Here is a 23,854-nt window from a genome sequence, read left to right on the forward strand (position 1 = left end):
TGCATTTTCATTTCTACAAAGACCAAATCAAATGCAGCAATTTAGGCTGTTCTTTCCTCTTCTGTATTTCCGTGTTGAATCTGTAAAATGTTGATTTTTTTTTTTTTTTTGGCAAAGTGAATGGGAGTATTTCTCTCCATTCAGAATATGTAATATCAGGCACTGTGAAAATGAGAGGGATAAAGAAGGAAAGATGAGAAACAACAAGAAAACTTCGTTAAATCCTTCATGGAGGCTGGTTTACATCAACAGAGTGTCTGATTCACCTGTTGTCTAAGTGTTGTCTCTAAAGTAATGAGAGAGAGGAGCTTAACCCACTGGGTGTATTAGATCACTCACTGTAAGCTGAATTACACATTTTACTAATTCTATTATGACTTTCACTTTTGAAAAGTTAGCTTAAAAAAATGGTACATTATCCTGTGAGCACTGCCAAAAGAAGCTCACTTTGTCATGGCAACAGCAATACCAGATTTAATCCCTGTTCTTACCAAGCAATGATTCAACTGGTCAAACCAGGGCCAAGACTTGCAAAATGTTGTGTTAAAAATTTCCCACGTCCTTCCAGCCACACAACCACCCCTCCTTTCACAAGTCTTTATCAATGGCTCTGACTGTGGCACAGAGATAACATCCCATTCATAGAGATCATCCTGGTTTATCACTGAGAAGGTTTGTACCACTTGATATCCCTGAACAAATGATCCAGGTGGTGAAACATAAGTGTCTACATTTATGTCTGATACCATACAGCACCCAAAACATCCTGACAAGGGCAAACAGGAAGGCTCATGCAAGAAGCAGCAACTGGAGGTCAAGTGAGATACCCTAAGGCACTTCAAAGAGTCTGGACAAATGTCTTAGATTTCTGTCCTGCCCACTTTGGATTTAGCTGGATGTTAATGTCATATACACAGTGCATATGTCAGGGCAGCTACAGGGTGTTCAGTTTTAGTTCCTATCCTTTCTTCCTTTCTACAAGTGCTTAGGAAGCATCTTCCTAACGTGGCCCAGTCCTGCTGTCTCTGCTGTCAGCTCACAGCCTGGCTTTGTGCTCTTTGGCTGCACTACCAGGAATATTCTCTCCCTCTTTGCTAAGTTTGAAACACTGGAAACAAAACGAGAGAAAGCTTCTTTAAGTTTCCAGGATGAATGAAGTGGCAACACGTATTTATTTCCACGAGCAGGGAGGTGTATGGGTCTCTTCTGATCTGCACAATTTCTCCCACATGGTTCCTTTCTTGGACCATCCATATAACTGATCAATGCTTTACTGAAGCACATGATTCTAAAATTTGGTGATCTGGTTTACACATATAACCGGGGCAGGTCTGGAAGCAGCACAGATGTGTTCACCTGCTTCTCTGCTCGGGTTTATGTCCTAACAATGGCTTTCTTAATGGAACAGATCACAATAAAGCAGAACCTTGAGAGTGTAATAAAGTCAATGTAATATATAGATTGTAATTTAACGTGATTGTTATTAACATTACCATAATGTCAAGGGAACAGTGAAGAGTTAAGTACTACAAATTACACACAGCATATGCCAGTTTATTTTTTTAGTGGCCACCTTAATAAAAGCAAAGGAAGAAAAATGAAAGTTCTGAATTTGTTGTATATCTGTAGTGTCCCAGCCAGTTGCTCTTGTCTTTTTGTGTTCTCTCAGAACTAAACAGACATTGATTATTTTTGCTTTCTTTTTATCTAAACAAATAAAGGCCTTTTCTAAACTGATGTGAGTCAAAATCTTTCCCTCCATGGAGAGCAGTAATTTTTTTCAAAAACATGAATTTCATGCACCATCCACTTGGTTTCTTGATTTTTCTAGCCTGTGTCAAAATAATCTTTAACTGCTCATATCACTGATGTCTTCTGGGACACTGAAACCACACTGTCTCTGCTGAACACAGGAAATTGCAAATGTCCTTGAGGCAACAGGAATGAAATGAGGAGGCCCTGGAGTTCAAGCTTCCACTTCCATTTGAACTGGGCTCTGCTGTTCAGTTGTTGCAGACTGACTTGACAGATTAAAGACTCTACCAGTGCATAGACAATGGAGAAACATCAAACCCAGGGATCCTTTCAGGAGAACAGGCATTAAAGCACCTCTGCATTCCACAGAGAAACCTTTTCTTGTTAACAATCCAAACCTTTTGGTATTTTCTCAGGTATGGAATAGCTCATTAGCAGAGTTGACAGGCAGCTCCTATTCTCTCCTCTGACACTGAGGTTAATGTTTCCTCCCCTTCTTTGCTTTCTCTGTCCGTTTCTATGTTCCCTAATATTATTTTCTTTTTAAATCTGTTGATGAAGTGGTACAAAATGACACAGAGATCATTATGGAAAGTCACATCAAAACATTCTGGCAGCAGTGAGAGCTTAAGGAAGGCTCCAGGGACAGGTGAATCACGTGGCTCTGGTACTCTCTCTGTGCCCACCAGTCTGAGCCTCCTGAGCCAGAACTTACTCAGATACAATGGACTAAATGCAGTCAGTTCAGTCAGAGCCATCTGACCAGAGGTGCCTGTAACATCTGAGCTTTTAACCTTAGGCTGTCTTCAGAATCAATCAAGTCCTGGCTTTGATACACCTCTGGTAAAGGAGATGCCAAGAATAGAGAGGATAAATCACGTTGTTTTATCTTTTCACTATAGATCGAATTTAAACCTTTTCAAATGTCTCTGATTATCCCTTAGGACATGAGCATAGTGGTTTTCTTGGTATTCTTTCAGAAATTCTTAGAATCTCAGAATGGTTTGGGTTGGAAGGGACCTTAAAGACCATCCAGTGCCACCCCCTGCCATGGGCAGAGACACCTTCCACTAGACCAGTTCACTTCAAGCCCCATCAAACCTGACCTTGAACATTCCAGGATGGGGAACTCACAGCTTCTCTGGGCAACCTGTTCTAGTGTCTCACTAACTTCTGTCATATGATGGACTTTGCATGAATATATCCATATATATAATTCTTGTGATATTTAACACACACAATTTCAAGCTGAAAAGAGTTCTGCAAATTAACAATAAGTGTGTGAAGAAATATTTCCTTCTGTTTAGTCACATCCTGCTTGCGTAGACAATGTATTATTATTAATATTAATAATAATAATAATAGTATTATTAAATGACATCTTTTCTAATCTGTACATGGTGAGCTGTATAGAAACTGCCACATTGATGTATTGAGACAACCCCTGGACACCCCTTTCAGACCTGGGCAGCTGTGGAGAGTGAACCAGCACTAACAGCAGAACCCTGGTTTTCTTGCTATTTCTCTTTTATCCTTTTAAAAGATATTCTTAAATCTTGAGTGCCAGGCAATGCAATTTTCTCTCTCTTTGGTGAGACTGAGGGGATGATGTAACAAAAGCCCTTAAGTTCTTGGGAGATCCTAGAGATGTGTGACAATATATCTTTTCCAGGCACTTGGGAGCCCTTAGAACAGAACCGTGTTTGTTTGGAAGACAAATCTAATATAGTTGTGCCTGGTGTATCCCAGCTGGAATACACTGGAATACATTCCCAGCTGGAATGTATTACTGGGATCTTGGAGATGAAGCTGTGTAGCATTTCCAGCACCCACAAATGGTGGGAAAAGCTTTTCAGGAGAGGTACATCAGGAAACCCTCTCTGTCCTTGAAATAGAGGTGGTGGCTTAGAACATTTACAGGGTCAAAAGGGTTCAAATGGCTCCGTGCAGCATCACACAGGCACCATCAAACTGGGATTATCAGGGACTCAGTGAGTGGTTTGGGTTGGAAGGGACCTTAAAGATCATCTTGTCCCACCCCCTGCCATGGGCAGGGACACCTTCCACTAGCCCAGGTTGCTCCAAGCCCATCCAACCTGGCCTTGGACACTTCCAGGGATCCAGGGGCATCCACAGCTTCTCTGGACAGCCTGTGCCAGGGCCTCCCCACCCTCACAGGGAAGAATTTCTTCCTGACATCTGATCTAAATCTCCCCTCTTTTAGTTTAAAACCATTCCTCCTTGTCCTGGACTGTCAGCCCTTGTAAAAGTTTCTCTCTTTTTTATAAGCCCCTTTAACTCCTGAAGGGATTGCACTTGCCCTGGGATTTGCTCCAAGTGTGCATTGAGAGTGTGGTGGCACTTTGGTGCATCAGTGACCCAAAGTGTTCACTCCTTTCCCTCCACTTGGATGTAAGGGAAAAAAAGCTGAACTGTGCACATGAGGGTCCAAAACAAACCACAACACATTGAATTCCGGTCTTATATTCCCTGCTTGCTTGTTCCTACTTAGCAGGTAAGGGGAAAAGGGATCCCCTGCCAGGTACACTCCCCCCCCCCCTTTTTTTTTTTAATATAGTGGGCTTAGGTCTTTCAAGACAGAAAATAGAAAAAACAAACAAACAAACAAAAACACAACAACAAAAAAAAAGAGAAAAAAGATTTGGATCAAGTCATCTTGGTTTAATTGGCATTGCATTCTCTTTAGGCAAAAGAACTTGCTTTGTGTGCTCTGGGAGTAAATGAAAAAGGAAAAATAGGGAATAAACAGGGTGAAAGTCTGAGAGAAACAGCTTTTAATTTAGTTTAGAATCCGGAATGGGGTTAATGGACTGTGCAAAGACTCGTAAGAAACAGGTGGAAGATCAAACTGAGCCTAAATTGATTTCTGATTCCTCTTTAAATGATTTCTCTATTTAGAGATACTCTTGTTCTAACTTTATATGAAGAAGGAATTCAATAAAATATAGCAAACACATTAGAAATTCCCTTGACAGGGACAACAATATAAAACCCCCAAATAATATATGAGAATTTTAATTCCTTAGTTTGGCCTTAAACATACCAGAAGAAGAAAAAAGAAGAGTAAAAGAAAAGAAAAGAAAAGAAAGAAAGGGGGGGAAAAAAAGGGAAAGAAAACAAAGTTTGTTTTCATTTTCTCTCAGCCTCTAATGGTCTTTTTATTTCTTTTTCCTTTGTTTTTCTTTTTTTTTTGCAACGGGACCTTAAAATTTACTGATGCTTCCTGATAAACTCACTATTTTCATTTTTTATCTGTCCTTTATTCACATTTTCTCCCATATTTCAGGTTGCAGCAACCCACTCCAACTGCATCATTAAAAAGGAGCAAGAGACTTGTCTGGAGAAGATCCGGAGGGCAGCTGCCCTGAACCCTTTCAATGACTCTTCTCCGGGTGAGTTTCAGACCATGGACGTTGAACTGATGGTTTTTAAACATTTCCTGTGATGCCTGCAGGGGTTTTCAGCAAACACTTGATGGTAAGAGGTGCATCACCGCTGCTGAATGAGCTTAGAGGAACAGCAGAAGGACAAAAATTCGATCAATGGGGATGTACCAGAACCATTGGTGGTTATTACAGAGGTCAGGAATTTGTTTCTTTACCTTAGGTCACGGAGGGACATCTGTCTACAAAACTAATCCCCTCCAAAAAAAAAAAAGAAAATTGAAAAGAAGCAGTGTGCCTGGATGAACTTCTGCTGGGGCAGGTGACAGCAGTTCCTGGGGACTGGACATAAGACTAAAAGCATCATCTGTCTGCTCTGTAGCAGCTCTTTTCCCCTCATCAGCTCAGTAATAATTTGTGCATCTCTCACATGATCTGAAGACCTTTACAGGGATTAAGGTTGTGATGGCTGTAATCTTGATGAAGGATACTTGTGCTGCTGCTGAGATAAGAAACTGAGGCAGCCAGCAAAGAAGAAATTTATAGTTTAATATCCTGCCTTATTTCCTACTGACTGCAGCAGGAGCTGCCTGTGCCCAGCACCAAGGAGAGAAGGGCAAAGAATGACAAAGAAACTAATTGGAAATCAGGGTCCATTTTCTGAGTCCTGTCCAAGCTGCTTCTGCTGTGACTGGAATTGATAAAACCACAGAGAAGAGCAGATAAAAACACATTGTGCCTGATAAAAGAGGGGGGTTTTCTCCTCTGTTTTCCTGGGCACATATTTTATCCCAGAAGTAAAGGAGGGTAGGATGCAGAAATCTGTGTTACCAGAGTGTCCTCTGAAGCAAACCATTCCAAGGAATATTTCTATCAGAGTCCTCTTATTCATCTCATATAAAAAAATGATTCTTGTTGTACTTCCCAGCTTTGGGCAAATGAGGAAATTTTGGTGGATTTGAGGAAAGCTTGTACCTCAGGCAGTTCATTTCACCCCCAGGGAGGTGGTTTTGAGACACCCTTTGTGCTCTACAGCAGAGCTTCCCAAGGCTTTCCCTGTCCAGAAGTGGTAAAAGCAAGGACAAAAGGGGGAAAAAACCCTTGTTTCCCATCCCCTACCCCCAGAATGATGTCAGAAGCTGAGCATGAGCCCTACTCCTTATGCTTATGCAACGACTATTATTTGGACTCGGGAGTTCATAGATTTCCCCAGGTGAAAAGAAGCCATTTCACCAGCCAGTTTGGTCTTTATCCCTCAAATCCAGAATAACCCTGACAGCTGGTGGACTATTGAGACCCAGCTCCTCCCCCTGCCTGTTCCAAATTCAAAGAGCACAGCTCAGAGATAGAGGAAGTCCAGAGCCATTGGAAAGGCTTTTGCATCTCAATGTGATTAAATTGTATCACCCACTCAGGCAGGCAGGGACTGGATCCTTTCAAGCTGTCCCTCAGAGCAGAACCCATTTGCTCTTTATCCTGTTCCCCCAGTATTTGCAGACTGAATCACTGGGAAGATTTTTTTCCCAGGCTCATTGAGCATCTTTTAGTTGTTCACCACATCCTGTGGCAAGGAGTTCCACAGTTTATGTGGCTTTGGATAAAGAAACCATATCCCCTCATAGACATTAATCTCCCAGTGAAGAACTCTGCTGTATTTCTTGTTTGAGAATTGTTTCATTCCATGGATCCTGCTTGTTGGCCTTTTTCTCTACTTTTAAAATATTTTTTTTTAATTGTTGTAGACATGTCTTGAATATATTTCATTTGTCCTCTGGGACTACAGCATTCCACTCTACCTCCTTTAAGTCCTGACCTCTAGACTCACCTTTCATTACATGATACTTATTTCAAGCCAGATCCCACCACCCTCATTCCCAAAAAAGCCTTATGTCCATAGTTAAAGCAAAAACTCTCCCACTTGCTTACTGTTTGTATTTTTTTGAGAGTATTTTCACTCCAAAGCACCCTGAAGATGTTGTAACTCTCCATAAACTAAGCAGTCATAAGTGCAGTATGTTGATTCCCCTTGATTTTCTCCTGCTGCAGACAACCTGTTTTTCTCTTGGGAGAAGTGAAAATTAGATGACATTTTTTTGTGTGTGTTATTCAGCTGTAGCAGTAAGATTTACTAAGGATGGCAGGTAGTGAAGAAATATGTTATTAGCTTGTTTCCTTCAAAGAGAGAAAAACACAGGAAATAACTCTCTTGCTTGTCAGAAATAGCTGGAAAAAAAAGAAAGAAATTCCTCCTGACTGGTGAGTAAACTTCTGTTTATTTAAGAGGAAGGAGAAGAACACAACTGTTTCTTCCCTTTTTTGATTATTCCTGCATGAAAATTTCCATAGAACAATTCAACATACACATTTTTCTGAGAATTTCTTTCTCCTCAGAGGAGTTGCAGGGTATAAAATGGGATTGTGAGTTTTTAGGGAATCTTAGAGACTTAGAAACATGGTGAAGTTGCTGTGACTTAAAAACAGTCCACCAAGTGACCTCTGCAAGCAAGATCAGTCAGTGTTCTTCTGGGGCAGGTGACAAAAAGTCAGATGGTCACATATAAAACTTGGATCTAGGGCATGAACAGTCTGTGTGTTCCCCTGTCCCTCCCACTCTACCTCTCACGCCCAGAAGTTCTTCTCTTTACTGTTTTATTCCTCACACCACTGTTTTCTCTCCTCCTCTACTGTGCTTATAATGCTTCAAAGACAATGATTGCCTTGAGATTTTCTGTTTGCTTTAACTTTTTTTTTTCCCATTAGTTTTCTGATGTCTTCTTCCTCTTAAAATACTTTAAATTTTTTAGGAATTTATATGAAAAGGAATAAGGGGTGTGTGCTGACCGTGTGTGTTCATTCCTGCTCAGCCATCCCCTACAGCCTGAATGAAAGAGAGAATTTGAAGGAAATGAAATCTCAGCAGGACCCAGAACCTGACTCCTTCACTCTGCAGAAGGAAGTAAACTGATAAAGGGAAATAATGAAATCCAAAGGCAGACAAGAAAGGAAAGAGAGGAGTGATTACTTTGCAGCAAACTTCTCCAGGCAGTGGAGCCAGGCTATTTCTTACATCAGTGTTTCCAATCTCCTTTGGTTGAGTTTTTATACTTGTTCTAGTGTAGAACTGCCCCACTTCATGCTGGACCCTCCTCTAACTGTCACCAGCCCTCAAGGTGCTTTCTGCCAGATCAGAACTGATAAATCTCACTGCTGACCCACATGTACCCTCTTCATTTTTACTTTTTTCCATTAAGACTCTTCTGACCTGTTCCCAAGCCTGGGGCTGGGAAAGAATGACACAGGAGTCACTCAGATGTTAATGACAGTTTCCTGGGTTATGTACATTCAGCACGGGATTTATCTAATTAAATGTTGATACCTGCAAATGCATCTACACTGCAAATAAACAAGTCACCTTCCTCATTTTGCAGCTCTGGATATCCAGTATGTTGAGCCTGAGACATAAATAATTTCCCTCTCAATGTAGATTAGATGATGCCTTTTGTGCTCTCTGGACATACAGGGAAGTAAAGATGACCATCTCAGCTCTAAATAATCCCACTGTAGGGGTCAGCATTTGATGGGACAAATCCCACCTTGAGCCTCTGGCTCTGTTATACTGGCTAGGTCATGCTGGAGGTCTGGATTACCCCAAAAATCTGGGTTGTGGTTTTTACCATGATACGTTTTGATGTGTAGGTGAATTCTTCATGTCATCCATGTAGTGGATCTGCTCAGGCTTGGGTGAGCAAGTTTTGCAGTCAATGACCTCAAAATACAGGCGGGTGCTCAGCAGCCTCCAAATTCACACTCACCACATGGATGCACTGATGAGAGAATTTCCTGGCTGTCTTCTGCTTCCTGGTGGGATTGTCCCTCTCCTAGTTGTCACCTCAAGGGCCCGACACACCTGTCTGGCTTGATCTGTGATCTGATACTGCCCATGGGGTTCACAGGATCACAGCCAGGAACTTGCCACTCAGTGAAATCCCACGATGGAAAGAGCCCTGCTGCTGAAATGTGGAATCTCCAGCTGTAGATTTGCATGACAGACTTTTCCCAGCCTGTCACCTCTCTTGCTTTCCACTGTTGGAACCAGATATCCCAGACTCGTCCCTTGAATGTGTCTCTGTCTCAAATGGTGAGGGAGTTCCCTGAGTGATCTGCAGGTTTGTGCCTCTGTTCATAGAATTTAAAATGTAGTAATTTGGAGTGAGCCAAGATATGACAACAGTGAACTCAGCACAAGAATTTGAATGAAAGAAAAGTGCTGACGACTCCTTGGTGATTTTGTGGTTCGTGACTCACTGTCAAAATAATCTTTAATTTACAGCCCCTGTTGCCTAATCCCACTCCTCCTGTCCTTCCTCTGAAAAATCTGGAAGGGCAGAAACATTCACAGACACATCAAGGAATTCGAAAGAAAGAAGGATTTGAAGGGATGCAATGCCTTATGTTTGTTAAGAGGAATCCTCTCAGCAAGTTACCCTGTAAATCAACAGGAGAGATACTGGAAAGGGAGTAGGAGATGGTGGTTAGGAGGTGATGTGGTAATGCAAGGAGAGGTTTTGAATTGTGTTTCCATCCCACAAAGATGATGGAGCAAGTTTTTTTTTTTCAGTTTCACGGTTTTATTGAGTGTCTCATCAGCTTCTTGTTCTCTCAGAGCCTTTGAATTATCTGCTGTTATTTCCCTTGGCACCACTGGGAAGACATTACTTCACTGTGTGCCTGTGTCTGTGTGCTGTGTCTCCCTCACTGGTGCACAAGAGCAACAGGACTGGGAATGAACTCAAGCTAATGAATTCCTAGAGTAGGAAGGGAAGACTGTTTCCTGTGTGGCTGCTTTTTTATCCAGGATGCAGACCTTTTATCTGCCAGAATACATCTGTCTTTGGTCATAGATGCTTTTTTTGCACTGCTGATTTATCCACGTGACACTGCATGAAGTGTCTTCTACAAACCTCATATCAGAGATGGTAGGAACTGGCAAGAATTTCAAGAGACAATTTAGGAACCATGTGGTAACAGACACAAGGTCTGTGCTTATTCTAGAGTCTCTATCTGACCAAGCCACTTGTGCAACCCTCAGGACCCAAACTGTGATCAAACTTTGCTCTTTCTCGGGCAAACACAAGAAAAATTGTTTCTCTGATCTCTGTTTTCCAGGCACTGGTTCACTCTTTAGCTCTCTGCTGAACATCTCTGACTTTATCAACGTGCTTTTTAGAAATTTTTGTAAAGGCTTTAATTTGAAGAAGAGTGGGATTAGATTTGATACTGGGAAGAAATTCTTTCCTGTGAGGGTGGGGAGGCCCTGGCACAGGTTGCCCAGAGAAGCTGTGGCTACCCCTGGATCCCTGGAAGTGTCCAAGGCCAGGTTGGATGGGGCTTGGAGCAACCTGGGCTAGTGGAAGGTGTCCCTGCCCATGGCAGGGGGTGGAACAAGATGATCTTTAAGGTCTCTTCCAATCCAAACCATTCCATGATCCTATGATACTGTTTGTTCATTAATTACAATGGATCAACCACTTAAATATAGACTTATAAAGTAGAGAGGTCTTTATCAGTGTTAGTTTTCTGAGCTGTGTTTATAGTTAATAGATTAAAATCAGTACTTAGAACTGAGCTACACTTACAAGCACTTAAAGAACTTCAACTTGCCCTATTTTAGCATCTATCTTATGTTGAGAAGGTTGTGTGACAAGTGCCCATTTCTCTCCATTGCCAATAAAATCAGTCATTAGGGAGGTTTGAAGTTAGGTTCTATGAATTTTGTTGACAATAATGACCAAAATCTTCCCAATCCAGGAATAACCAAGCTGCAGGCTCCATAAAGAACTTTTTCCCCAAATGAAGCAGCCAAAGCTAAAGGGGTTGATGGTGACCTGCTGTGAATTCAGTCACGTCAGTGAAGCTGAAAGCCTGGAAGTGCCATTGAAAAAGCTCAGGATCAGCTTTGGCAGGGGAAAGAAAGGTGTTGTGTCACAGTCAAACTGCACTGGCATCATCTACTGAAAGGCTTTTTGGTAGACACAGCTGCAGACAGGACAAACCTCCAATGGGTGAACCACTGGCCCATTCCTTGGAAGAGCCAAGGAATGTTTCTTTCTCCTCCCTCTATAACACACAGCACAGCTATACCTGCATAGATGGTCTGCCTGGGAAGAGAAATAGCACAACAATAATTTTACTGAGAAGAATTCCTGATAAGAGGGATTAAAAAACCATCCACATTGTACCCTGGACGTGACATTAATGGCAGCTGAGCAGGGATATTCTCTTGCCATTGGAACTTTCAGCTGAGTTTATGGCTCTGGGAGCAGAAATATTCTCCAGGGCACTTTGCTTGTGCAGTCCTACAGCTTTTGCTTCCAGATCCAGCTGGATTAACAGGCTGGGGATCTGTGTACCAGGGATCATTAGGGATCACAGTGTCTTTGGTAACTGATGTGTCTCAATTCAAGAAAATCATTCCTTAATATACTATCCCTTTCCCTTCAGTGCCCTGTGCTGTCCACAGGACAGTGCTAAGCCATGGCAAAGTGTGGGTGGTGTGGGGCTGGAGGTGCCTCCTGCATCACCAGGGCAGAGATCTGCCATGGATTTTCCAGAGCACACAGGGCAGATATGGACACTTCACTCTCTGTCATTAGAATTTTAGCCTCCAGTTCCTACAAGTTCTTATTCACTGCTTTGTCTCCAGGGATGTGATTTGTCTCTCTTGATTTCAGTGACTGAACCTCAATTCTCTGACCTAAACCAAGTCTAAGCAGCCCCTGTGGAGCTGTGGGCCCTTCCTTAAAGCCATTCCTTTCAAACTGCTCTGGGTTCCTGACATTGGTGGGACAAATTGTTGTCTGGAATGGCCTTTTCCTCTCTACTGGCTCCAGAGGGAAGCCAGAGGACAAGTTAAGCCACATGAACTGTTTAAGGCAATTAAAACTCAGCCTGGGGATGGTCAGTGAAGATGAATCAGAGAAAAGATGCAAAACTTACTGTAATGGAGCAGAAATTTCTATTATCTCTGTCGACAACATTTTGGTGGTTTAAATGAGGACTCCTCCCTTGCAAGCCCTGCTAATAAATCCCAAGTTCAGTCACCTCCTCGTGATTTGCTGGACTTCCATTCAGATGGGAAATGGAGAGGAGGAAAAGTACTGGAATTTTACACCTACAGCTCTGAAAACAACATATTCATCCTGATGATTCCTACCCAGTTCTTTTAAAGCTATTTCTTTTGTAACCCCCAGAATTTCCAGGTAGTCCTTCTTTAATAACCAAGGAACAGAAGTGAAAAGGAAATAAAATATGGGTTGGACTTTGTCCAGGCAACTGGGTAACATAATGACTTGGATAAGATAAGTTTCTGGGAACAAGACTGAATAAAAGTATTTCTCTGCAAGCAGTTTGGTCATTGAAAAATGCAGGTTAAGGTTAAATTTAAAAATAATTAAGGCTGAAAAATAATAACATGTTTGGAAAATGAAAATATACGGCCCTTTCTGGGCAGAACATTGTTTCAGAAGTATTGTAACTTAAATTGAATTATGGTTAAAAAAGAAAGAAACGTTAAAATTAAAGATAGAAAACTAAAAATGAAATTTTCTATCTCTCTGTCCAACTCCCTGTTTTCATGTCAGACAAAATCAAGGTAAAAATCCCATTTAATTGACTGGAATGGTATTTTTGTTTTGTGTGCTTAAACATAAAATATCGGTTATTTACACAGTTCCACTTTTGAGTTCCTTGTTTCTATGGTGACATTAGTTCATTAAACCACACCATCTCTCTTTTTTTTTTTTTTTGTTCAGACTTAAATATTATCAGTTTTACCTTCCACTACATGGTGGACACGATGTGCAATGAGAAGCTGATCTAGAGAAAATGGGGCAGTTTCTTTCCAATATATGAAGAGACTATTAAAGCACGAGAATTTGCCCCATATGTTATTTACTTGCCTTTTTTTGTTTGTGGTTTTGTGGTTTATTTTTTTTTGATTGGGGTTTATTGTTTGTTTGTTTTTTAATGAACATTTTCAAATACAAAGTGTAGTAGGTGCAACCTGGTGTAAAGTGTCCTTATCCATGATGGGAGTGGAACGAGATGATGTTTGAGATCCCTTCCAACCCAAACCATTCCACAATTCCATGATTTCAGATGCCTTTGCAAATGATTTTACTTCTTGGCAGGGGGACTGTTTTAATTCCTGTTGCCCTAAGCTGCAACTGTGAGCAGCCCATGGAATTGCAATCACGTTATACCAGGTCACTGCTGTTAAAAAATGCACCATGAACAGCAGCAAAACTCATGCAATTAAATGAGTGATGGTTTCATCTGTCAGTACCTCCAAGGTCATGGACTGCTGGAAGTTGTGACAACATGCAGTCATCTAATTTTTAAATATCTGTAGTACCATGGGGGGAAAAAATCCCCAAAAGACTATTAAAATCATCTGAATTATAACTGAGTGACCATCTCTGATGGTCAGCTCCTTTCAAAACATGTGCTGGTGCCATAGCCCAGAAGGCACCTGCTACAATCTTCTCCAGTACTGAAAAAAAAAAAAAAAAAGAAGTGTTTCCTTGCATGAAAATTGTGTTTTCATAAAGATCCTAAAAGCATGTTTTGCTCCTGTAGGAATGAGTGAGCCAGGTGTCAGACAACTGGCTATTCTTTTAAAAGGTAATTCAGTGAAAATGCTCTTTTGTTCCTATTCCCGTGGCATGTTCTGTGCTGGCTGCTGGATTTTCTGACAGAGTGAGGTTTTATTGCTTCTTTAGGTTGTTAGAAAACACAGCAGTGAGAGAGTGAGTTCGATTCTTGTGGAATCAATGGCACACTTGACTGGTTTCTGGGATCTTTATTCCCAGGGATGAAACATGGATTAAGACAGCACTGATTGTCTTTGAATTTCTCCTCCCTGGCAGTGACTACATTTCAGAGGAAACCTGGATGAACCCTAGACTTTACCTGCATTGCTTTCTAGTGTCCAATAAGCTCCTGAAGTGAGAGAAATAGGGAATTACTTTGGAGACTTTTAGGACCAGATGCAGGTGCACATAAACACAAGAGTCCCCATATTCCTCAGGGTATCGAGACACTCTGACATGGGGCCTGCAGCAGATTTGTGTCTATCCAGACTGGCAACTCAATCTTAATGCATCTTAAATTGCACTAAACCCCTATTTTTGGAAAAATAAATTAAATCCTTGTAGTGAAAATTCCTGATGCAGCTTCCTTAAAATCCCACGTTCAACCTGTCTCCCAAGCTCCCTGAATAATCAGTGAAGGAAAACAGAAGACTTCCAAGTGACCTATGAGAAAAATACATTGACTGTAGACACAAAGGATTAAAAAAAAAAGATTACTAAAGTGAATTATTCTGAGCACTGGCAAACACAGGCATGTTTGGTTGTTTTTAGCAGATAAACTGCGAGATTACTGCACACACACATCCACAAAATTTGGTTTAGTCCTATTACCCAAAGGCAAGGAAAAGACATTACAGAAATAATTTATGATTTTTACTTGATCTTATGAAAGCCTAGAAGGGTGTAAAAGATACTGGTACATGTTAATAGTTAATATAGACAAAATACAAATGTTGATCCTTTCCGTAATTCCTCAGGTTTGGGCTTCTGTAGCTAATTAATTCATTAAGTATGGCCAGTGAATTTACCACTATGGACTGAAACAAAGATTCCTGCCTGTGTTAGGGACATGTTTATCACCCTGGAATTATGAAGGATCTCCTATAAACCAGCCCATTTCCATTCCACCCCACAATAGCTCCCCATTGGAATGATGTTTCCCATTGCTGGTGGTGAAAATTAGGATCCTTATTCCTTCTGGCTTTGTGTTGGGAAGGAGCACAAAAGGGATTGGAGTCACTAGAGCAGAGACAAAGGTGTGACACTGGTTTTTCACAGCTGGCAGGGCTGTGAACTTATGGAATGCACAAAGCTTTTCCAGGAGAAGTGTGTGTGGGAAGCAATGCACCAGCCTGGGGTTTCCTGTGGAGCAGCACGAACAGAATCCTCCTTTTACTTCCCCATGGAGACTGGGATCACCCTGTCTGTCATTGTACAGGTGACAACGGCAGCCACCAAACATCCTGCAGTTTCCTTCCATTTCTATTTAATCCTTCATTCACTCTCTCATTGGAGGTAGATTTAACAGGCTTAGGAAGTGAACCGGTTGGATTTTCTTTTATGGGATATAATCAGGCATTGTTTGAACTTCCTTATTTATTCTGTACCTTGATATGAAGATGAGAACCATATCAGGGTGGGTTTGGGGGTTGCCTTTTGCAGTGAGATAACATGGAGTTCTTCTCCTGGATCTTGATGTTCCTGTGCCAGAGGTTTTCCTGTCTTGGCTGTTGTCCCAAAGCTGCCTTCCCAGCCAATGGACAAAAGCTGGCTTTTTGAGGGAATGACTCATCAAACCTATTTCAAACATCTACTTTCCAATGAGAGACATTGTTCTCTAGGATTGCCTGTTTCTCTCTATTCCCACAAAAGTTTTTGAGGGTTATTGAAATGTAGATGTTGGCCATCAATCAGTCAGTTGGATCCCACCCTGGAAAGCATATTTTCCAGGTGTTTATTTCATTAATGGGAATGGCTGCCTGTGCTTAGACCACTAGTGGGAGAACAGGGAACATATTGGGAACAAGAACGAGTTAGAAGAAATTCCAATGGCTTTCTGTTAAAAACTTCATCTGGAAGATTTCCTGTACCCACCTAAAAATCACTTCCTTTTCACCACCATTTGGACTTCTGGAGGAACATTCTGACATCCTACACTTTGCATATTTAGAATCCCTGCTTTTTGTATCTGCATGTATTTTAGGATCACTTGGAAAACTCTAGTCATGGATCAAGTGTTGTTAGACCAAAGGCTCAAGAGAGTCTTCTTAGCCTGTTGTTTACCATGAAGTGTTTTTTTTTTTTCTTATGAGATTTCATCAAAATCTCTGTGAGATTTTCATTCTCACAGAGGTGGCCGGTGATTAAAACTGCCCAACTGTACAATTTCATTTCTTGTTGCAGCTTATTCTGAGCTACATCCACTACTTCTTAATATACCTCCCCAACTTAAGCCAAGAACTTCATTACAGGGAACTGCCTACTCAATAATACATGCAGTCGAATAAGTGTAATAATTTGGACTCCTGACAGGTTTTGCATATTGATTTTTCCTCAGCAAAATAAAACTGAAGCACAGTAAGTTAAATCATCTTCAGATGGACGAGCAAGTTACAGCACTATAACAAGTTATTAAATACTCCTTCTGCTAAGTGGTAGAAAAAATATCTGTATATACTCATCTCACCGTGGCCGAAATGAGGTAATTCAGTTTTACTTACCTCCAAAAGTAGAAGCACAAAGTAACTTCTGTTCATATCTCACATGCCCATGGCAGCAGAACTGGAATTAAATGGTCTTTTAGGTCCCTTCCAACCCAAACCATTCCGTGATTCCACCTTAAATATCAACTCCCTCAGATCTTACTAAGCCCTATTTTTTTTCCATCACTGGAAGAACAAGACAGCAAGGACTGCATGTCCAATCTTCATTGTAGTTCCTGTGCAAGGGAGGGTGAGGGTGGGGAAGGGACATCCTTGGCTTTGTCCAGGAGCTGCTCTCCAGCTCTGTTGGCTCAGGGCGGGAATGGGAATTTGCTCCTGATGAAAAGGGAGGGAAAGAAAATGTGCAATTCCTTCCTCAAATTCCTTACATGAAACGGGAGGAACAGGAAAGTAAGAAGGGAAAATTCTCTCATGCAACTTTTCCAGCCTTTTGTAAAAAAAAATGAAGGAAAAAACTCCTCCTCTCATGTTTTGCTTTGGGGGGTCATAAAGCTTAATATTTCATTCCAGAGGGAAGAATTTTGCCCTCTATGCTAGAAAACAAATTAACTTGGCCTGTGCTGTTTTGCTTCCCAGCTTGAGATTTCATTTTCTAATATGAATTCCACCACAGAAATTGGTTATTCTGTGGTGCAGGAACAGTTTAGCAATATCTCTTAAGTTTAAAGGTGAAAGAAATCTCACTTTAGGGGGCTGAAAGCAGAATGTTTGCTCAAAGTGGACATAAAGGCTCCTCCTCCATGGCAAAAAAAAAAAAAAAAAGGAAAGAAAAAGGAGGGAAAAGTTGTTGATTTGAGCAGCCCATCTTTTATAACTATTTTAAGATAATATGTTAATTTAAGATATTTCAGAAGTAAGACAGTAGACCTTCTTCCCTATTGATATGTGATCAGTCTTTTCCTCATTTCATATCTACAGGAACATTAAACATTGGAGTCCATTTTTTTTTTTCAAATATATCCACTATTCCTGCAAAATAGTTGGAAAGGAATAGAATTTAAAAAAAAACTTGCCAACCAGGCTTCAAATTGATCTCAGTTAAAATAAATGCTCTTTCTTTCTCTTTTCCATTCCGAATTTTGCTCCTGGATGCCACGAAGACTCGTGATTCTGACAGCTCAATGAATAGATAATGTCTTATAAATGATTTACAGACGAAGCAAAGTAATTACCTGTCTCTTGCACCACACAGTCAACACGTATTTTGGAGGCATTTTTGTTTTTAACACGGATATTTTCGAGCCTCAAGCCATGTGGAAACATCCAAACAGACTCACATTCCAGCTAATAATATATTTATAGCTTGTTTTGATCCCTAACAAGCCACATCTTTAAGATGGTGAAAATTCTTTAGGTAAACACACTTTTCAGCCCGATAAGAGCAGCAAATATTCAGGCAGCAAAGGGAGGTTCTGCTGCAGCACCAGGAACAGCTCTCTCCCTTCTCCGGGTGTAATTGTGCTCTAAATCCAACCTCAGCTCCCACAGAATTCCACAGGCATTTGGAGCATGGGAAGGGCTCTGGATTCAGGGAAAAAATGGGCTCCTTTGGGCACAGTTACATCACTGGATGTTAGACACAGAAATCATTGGCTGAATCAGCTGGCTGGGCTCCCAGGGCTCCTTGGCCAGGTGATGGATACAGGGATTTCCACCCAGTTTGCATATTAAAAAACCTAAATTAAAGTGCTTTAACGTGCAAACTGAGCCCACTGAGGGCGTATCCATAACCTCCAAGAGCTCAGCTGCCTCTTCCACTTCCCACTCCTGGAATTCCTCTTTCCTCAGAGTTCATATACAATTATTTTCTTTTCTGGTTCGTGTTTTTTTTCTTGGGTTTGGTTGATTGGGTTTTTGGTGGGGTTTTTGTTTGATTGTGTTTGTTTGTTTCATTTGGTTGTGATTTTTTTTTAATTTGATTTTTTTTCAGTGCTTGGGGTTTTTCATAGGTTTTTTTTGTTTGGGTTTTGTTTCGGGTTTTTTGTTTTGTCGGGGTTTTTTTGGGTCTTTTAGTGCAATTTTGTGGGGTTTTTTTGGTAGGGTTTTCTGTTTGTGTTTTGTTTGCTTGTGTTTTGTTGGGTGCTTGTTGGGGGTTGTTTTTGTAGGGTTTCAGGGGATTAGTAGGGTTTTTGTTTGTGTTTTGTTTGGTTGGTTTGGTAGGGTTTGGTTTTTTTTAGGGTTTGAAGTATTTTTTGTGGGGTTTTTTTGGTTTTGTTTTTTATTTGGGGGTATTTTTTCAGTGTTTTTTTTTAATTGGGATTTTTTTTGTTTGGGTTTTGTTTGGGTTTTTTTGTTTTGTCAGATTTTTGTTGGGCTTCTTTCAGTACAATTTGATGGGGTTTTTGGTAGGGTTTTTTTGTTTGTGTTTTGTTTGCTTGTGTTTTGTTGGGTGTTTTTGGGGGATTGTTTTTGTAGGGTTTCAGGGGGTTAGTAGGGTTTTGTTTGTGTTTTGTTTGGTTGATTTGGTAGGGTTTGTTTTTTTTTAGGGTCTGGAGGTTTTCAGTTGGTTTTTTGTTTGTATGTGTTTTCTTTAATTTTCTGTTATGTTGGGTTTTGTTTGGGTTTTTTTGGTAGGATTTGGGGTTTCTTGATCTTTTGTTATTTTTTTTTCTTTTGGTTGGTTGGTTTTTTGGGTCTTTTTGCAGGATTTGGGGTTTTTTTGGTAAGGTTTTTTTTTCTATTCTGTTGGGGTTATTTTGTTTTGCTGAGATTTTGTTGATTTTTATTTGAAGAGGTGGGGGGGGTTGTAGAGTTTTTTGTGTTTCGTTTGGGTTTTTTTGTTGGGGGGTTTAATTTATTTTATATAGGGTTCTTTTGGGGGGGGTTGTACTTTTTTTGTTTGGTTTGTTTTGTTGTTTTTTGTTGTATTTTTCTAGGGTTTGGGGTATTTTTTGGTAGGATTTTTGTTTGTATTTTGTTTTGGTTTTTAGGGCCTTTTTGTTGGTTTTTTTTTGGTAGGGTTTGGAGGTTTTTTAATAGATTTTTTTTTCATCTTTTAGTTTGTTTTCTTTGGTTTTTTGGGGGTTTGTTTTGGGGTGTTTTTTTGGTTTGGTTTTTTTGTTTGTGTTTGGTTGGTTTTTTGTTGGGTTTTTTTTTATGCTTTGAGGTTTCTTGGTAGGATTTTTTTGTTTGTGTTTTTTTCTTTGGTTGGTTGTTTTGTGTTGGATTTTTTGGTGCTTTGGCATTTTTTGGTAGGGTTTTTGTTTGTGTTTTGTTTGTTTTGTTGTTTCTTGGGATTTTTGGTGGAGTTTGGTTTTTTTGGTAGAATTTTTTGTTTGTGTGTTGTTTGTTTTATTTGTTGGGGGTTTGGGTGGGTTTTTTTGGTAGGGCTTGGGGATTTTTTTTGGTAAGGTTTTGTGTTTGTGTTTTGTTTGTTTTGGCTGATTGATTTTTGGCTTGTTTTGGATTTTTTAGGGTTTTTTTGGTAGGGTTTTGTCTTATCTGTGTTTGTTTTGGTTGGTTGAGGTTTTTTGTTGTGGTTTTTTTTTGTATGGTTTGAGGGGTTTTGTAGGTTTTTTATTTGTGCTCTATTCTGTTTGTTGGGGGGTTTTGTAGGTTTGGGGTTTTTTTGGTAGCGTTCTTGTGTTTTATTTTGTTCTATGGGATTTTTGTTGGTTTTTTAATATTTAGGGGTTTTTGATAGAGTTTTTTCTTTGTGTTTTGTCTGGCTTCTTTGTTTGGATTTCTGTTGTTTCTTTGTAAGTTTTGGGGTCTTCCTTTGGTAGAGTTTTTTATTTGTTTTTGTTTTGGTTGTTTGTTTTCTTGGTAGGGTTTGGGGGTTTTTTGTAGGTTTTTTTTTTTCTTCGTGTTTCCTTCTTTTGTCAGATTTTTGTAGGTTTTTTGTTTTGTTTGTCTTTTTGCTTCCCTTTTTAGTTTGTTTTTGTTTATGGTTTGGGTTTTTTTGTAATTGTTTTGTGTTTTGATTGTGGTTTTTGTTTTGTTATTTTGTGAGTTGTTTTGGTAGGGTTTAAGGATTTTTTGGTAGGGTTTTTTGTTTGTTCATGTTTTGGGATTTTTTTATTGTTGTTTTCTTGGGAGTTTTTATTTTTGCTTTTTTTTTTTGTTAAGCTTTTGGGATTTTTTGTTTTGTAGGGTTTTTTGTTTCTCTTTTGCTTATTTTCTTTGGGTTTTTTTTCAGGGGGAATTTTTTTTGTAAGGTTTTTGATTTGTTCCTGTTTTGGGGTTTTTTAATGTTGTTTTGTTGGGGGTTTTTTGTTGTTTTTTGTGGGGTTTTTTTTGTTAGGGTTTGGGGGTTTTTTGGCAGGGTTTTTTGTTTGTATTTTGTTTGGTTTGGTTGGTTTGTTTGGGGTTTTTTTGTAGGTTTTCGGGTTTTTCTTTTGTAGGGCTTTGTGTTTGTTTTGTTTTTTGGGGGTTTTTTGGTAGGATTTGTTTTGGTGGTTTTTTGGTAGGGTTTTCTGTTTGTGTTTTGCTTGGGGTTTTTGGCTGGTTGATTTTTTGCTTTTTTAGGTTTTTTAGCATTTGGGGATTTTTTTGGTAGGGTTTTGGTTTCTTTGGGTTTTGTTTGTGTTCTTTTGTAGGGTTTTTTTGCTTGTGGGTTTTTTGGGGTTGTTTGGTTTTTTGATAGGGTTTGGGTTGGGTTTTTTGGTAGAGCTTTTTGTTTGTTGTTTGTTGGTTTGTTTTGGTTTTGGTTTTTTTTTTTGTTTGTTTTGGTTTGGGTTTTTTTTGAGTAAACCAAGTGGGAACCCTACCCAAATAATTCAACATCAGTTAGATGGTGCAGTTTTCCCTCTTCAAGCCCAGATACTTGAATCTTGTGGACAAGCACCTGCAGATGCTTTTCTTATTGATCCTTTTCCTTGCTTTTCTGATTACCCTAAAAGCCACTTCAGCCTTCCAGAGCACTTTTGGTAATCAAGCCATACATTTCCTGCTCACACAGTTGCTGGAATCGATTGGTTTGTGTCCTTTGCAGGAAAACAAATCGAAGGAAGCAGAGTAAAACAACACAACTAGAAATCCCAACCCAAACAAAAGGCCAGGTCAGAATAATCCATCAGTGAGTCACTAACCAGGATCTGAGTGGAAAAATCACTGGACATAGAAGTCAACACACAAAGAAATGCTTTAGGAGAGAAAAAAACCCAATAATGAGGGTGTATAATGGGTATTCTCAAGCCATATGCCAAGAGCAAAGCCAGATTGAAATAATGACCACAAACAATTAATAAAATGTGCTGAAGGATTGTCGTACATGTTTTATTCCCAAGACTTGAATCTGCTCCAGGTTTTTGGCCAGAAAGCCAAATGGTTAATACAGTTCTGCCCTTTCTCTGTTGACCTGCAAACTGCCTGAACCAGAACCCACTGTTATCATAACTGAATGAGCTTGAACAAAATTAAATACAGAGCTCCCGGTCAGTAGGACTATTCCATGATTGTCTTCATGCAGGAGAGATCAGAATTCCTGATTTTTTTATCCTTATTACTCCAGGTTGAGAACTGACAAAGAAAATTTCCTGTGGTATATTACAGCAGCTGAGCCTTCTGCTCACAGGAATGAGATTTCTCGTTTAGGTTATAAATTAAGTGTGTTTTGTGTGCTTCCTAATTTTTCTTCTACATGTACCTTAAACAGGCAGATTAATCAATCTGAATATATCTATAAATATAAACCTACAGCTGTATAAATACACACTTGTATTTATAAATAAATAAAAATCCTACATCTAACTGAGGTTTTAATCAGGAGTTAATTTTAAGTCTGCCCTATTCACTCTGAGAATATCAGGAAGAAATTTGTTATTGTCTTTATATATGGCAGTGATGTTATCACCACCCCTGCAAGCCATAAATTATGACATGATTGCAAAATAGAGAAGTTTCTGGATCTTTATAACTCAAGCATGAAGAATTGGGCCCTGTAATATACTTTTTCTTGTGCTTTGTCCATCTTATAAGAATATCACAGACAATGAGAACTCTCAAAATTACTTTTAGATATTTTAGTTATGGTTTATTTTGCCTGGGTACAAGGGATAATCCCTACAAACTCCACGTGTCCCTTTAGGCTTATTTTCTATTTTTCCATAATTATTCTGCATTCCAATAAGGAGCACCATTAAAAAAAAATATTGATTATATGTATGCAAATTTTCACTGTGTCAATTACTTCAGATGGGAGTGAATTACCTGGCCCCAAACATTTGTGAGTAAGACCACAGACCAATTTCTGTCCCTGCTATATCTTTAACTATTTCTAGTAAGAAGAGGGGGAGAAGGAATAATATACTTAAAATTTCTTCACTTTTTTTTTTAACTCATCCATAAATTCCCTAGATCAATGTCTCTGACTTACAGTAGCTTTACATGCAGAAATTCATTGGCTCTTCTGGAATTAACTCTTCACTTGCAAGAGTAAGCAAAAGGAAATAGAGGATGTGCAGACCTTTTTTTCCCCAATTATGGTTAAAATCCACATTCTTTCCAAAATGTTTCTTCCTGAAATGATACTGTGATGGCTTTTATGGAGGCAGTGACTAATCCAGCAGTGTTGGAGGTTTGATACATCTCTCTGTATGTTCTTGACAATATTATTCCTGTACCATAAATTGTCAGGTAGAGTTGGCAGCCCCTTCTCATTTCTTCTTGTGTCCTTCCATCCTCTAGACAAAGAAAGACAGATCCAACACATCTGTTCTGATGCAAAGGGAAGCAAAGGGGAATTATCTTGTCTCCAGTGGCTCAGGTTTTGCATTACCACCGCTGCAATTTTGGGCCCTCCTGTGGCCACTTCCTGTGGTTTTCTGGGCATTCTCACTTACTGTGTTTCACAGACCTGAACATCAGAAAGAGTTATTACATTTTCTCCTGTGATGTTTATGGGGTTTGGAGTTTTGTTACTTCACTGTCGCCTTTGGGAGATTTTGTGTTTTGTAGCTTATCCAATGTAGAGTTTTGGGCAGTGTGTACAGGTGCACTTTATTTGGGATTAAATTTATATGTCTCTGCTTGCTGGTGATAGAGCTGGTCTGGGTGTGATGGCACTGGTGGCTCCTTCCCAGACAACATTCCATTCCATTTCTTCCCCTCTTCCCTCTGCAAAAAAAAAACAACAAACCAAACCAAAAAAACACAAACAAACAAACAAAAAAACCACACACACACACACAGAAAAAAACAACCAAAATAATTAAAAAAAAACCCAAACCAAACCAACCAACCAACCAACAAAAAAAAAAAAAAAAAAAAAAAGCATTCACTGCTCCACTTCTCCTTACCAGGGAAATGGAAATGTCCTTCCAATACTTAAAGGGGGCACATAAAAAAAGAAGGAGAGTGACTTCTTACACAGGCAGACAGT

At 39.8% G+C, this 23,854-nt stretch overlaps 1 protein-coding gene across 15 annotated transcripts in view; it reads left to right on the plus strand.

Annotated features, from left to right (window-relative positions):
• ADCYAP1R1 (ADCYAP receptor type I) overlaps positions 1 to 23,854 on the plus strand; it is a 144,512-nt gene that overhangs the window by 48,337 nt on the left and 72,321 nt on the right. For all 15 annotated transcript variants that reach the window (XM_064639381.1, XM_064639409.1, XM_064639401.1 and 12 more), the window contains exon 3: positions 5,063 to 5,168. In XM_064639381.1, the coding sequence (XP_064495451.1) occupies positions 5,063 to 5,168 (106 nt within the window). The remainder of the gene's footprint in view (positions 1 to 5,062; positions 5,169 to 23,854) is intronic.

This window comes from Pseudopipra pipra, chromosome 1, assembly GCF_036250125.1.
Source record: "Pseudopipra pipra isolate bDixPip1 chromosome 1, bDixPip1.hap1, whole genome shotgun sequence".
NCBI lineage: Eukaryota > Metazoa > Chordata > Aves > Passeriformes > Pipridae > Pseudopipra > Pseudopipra pipra.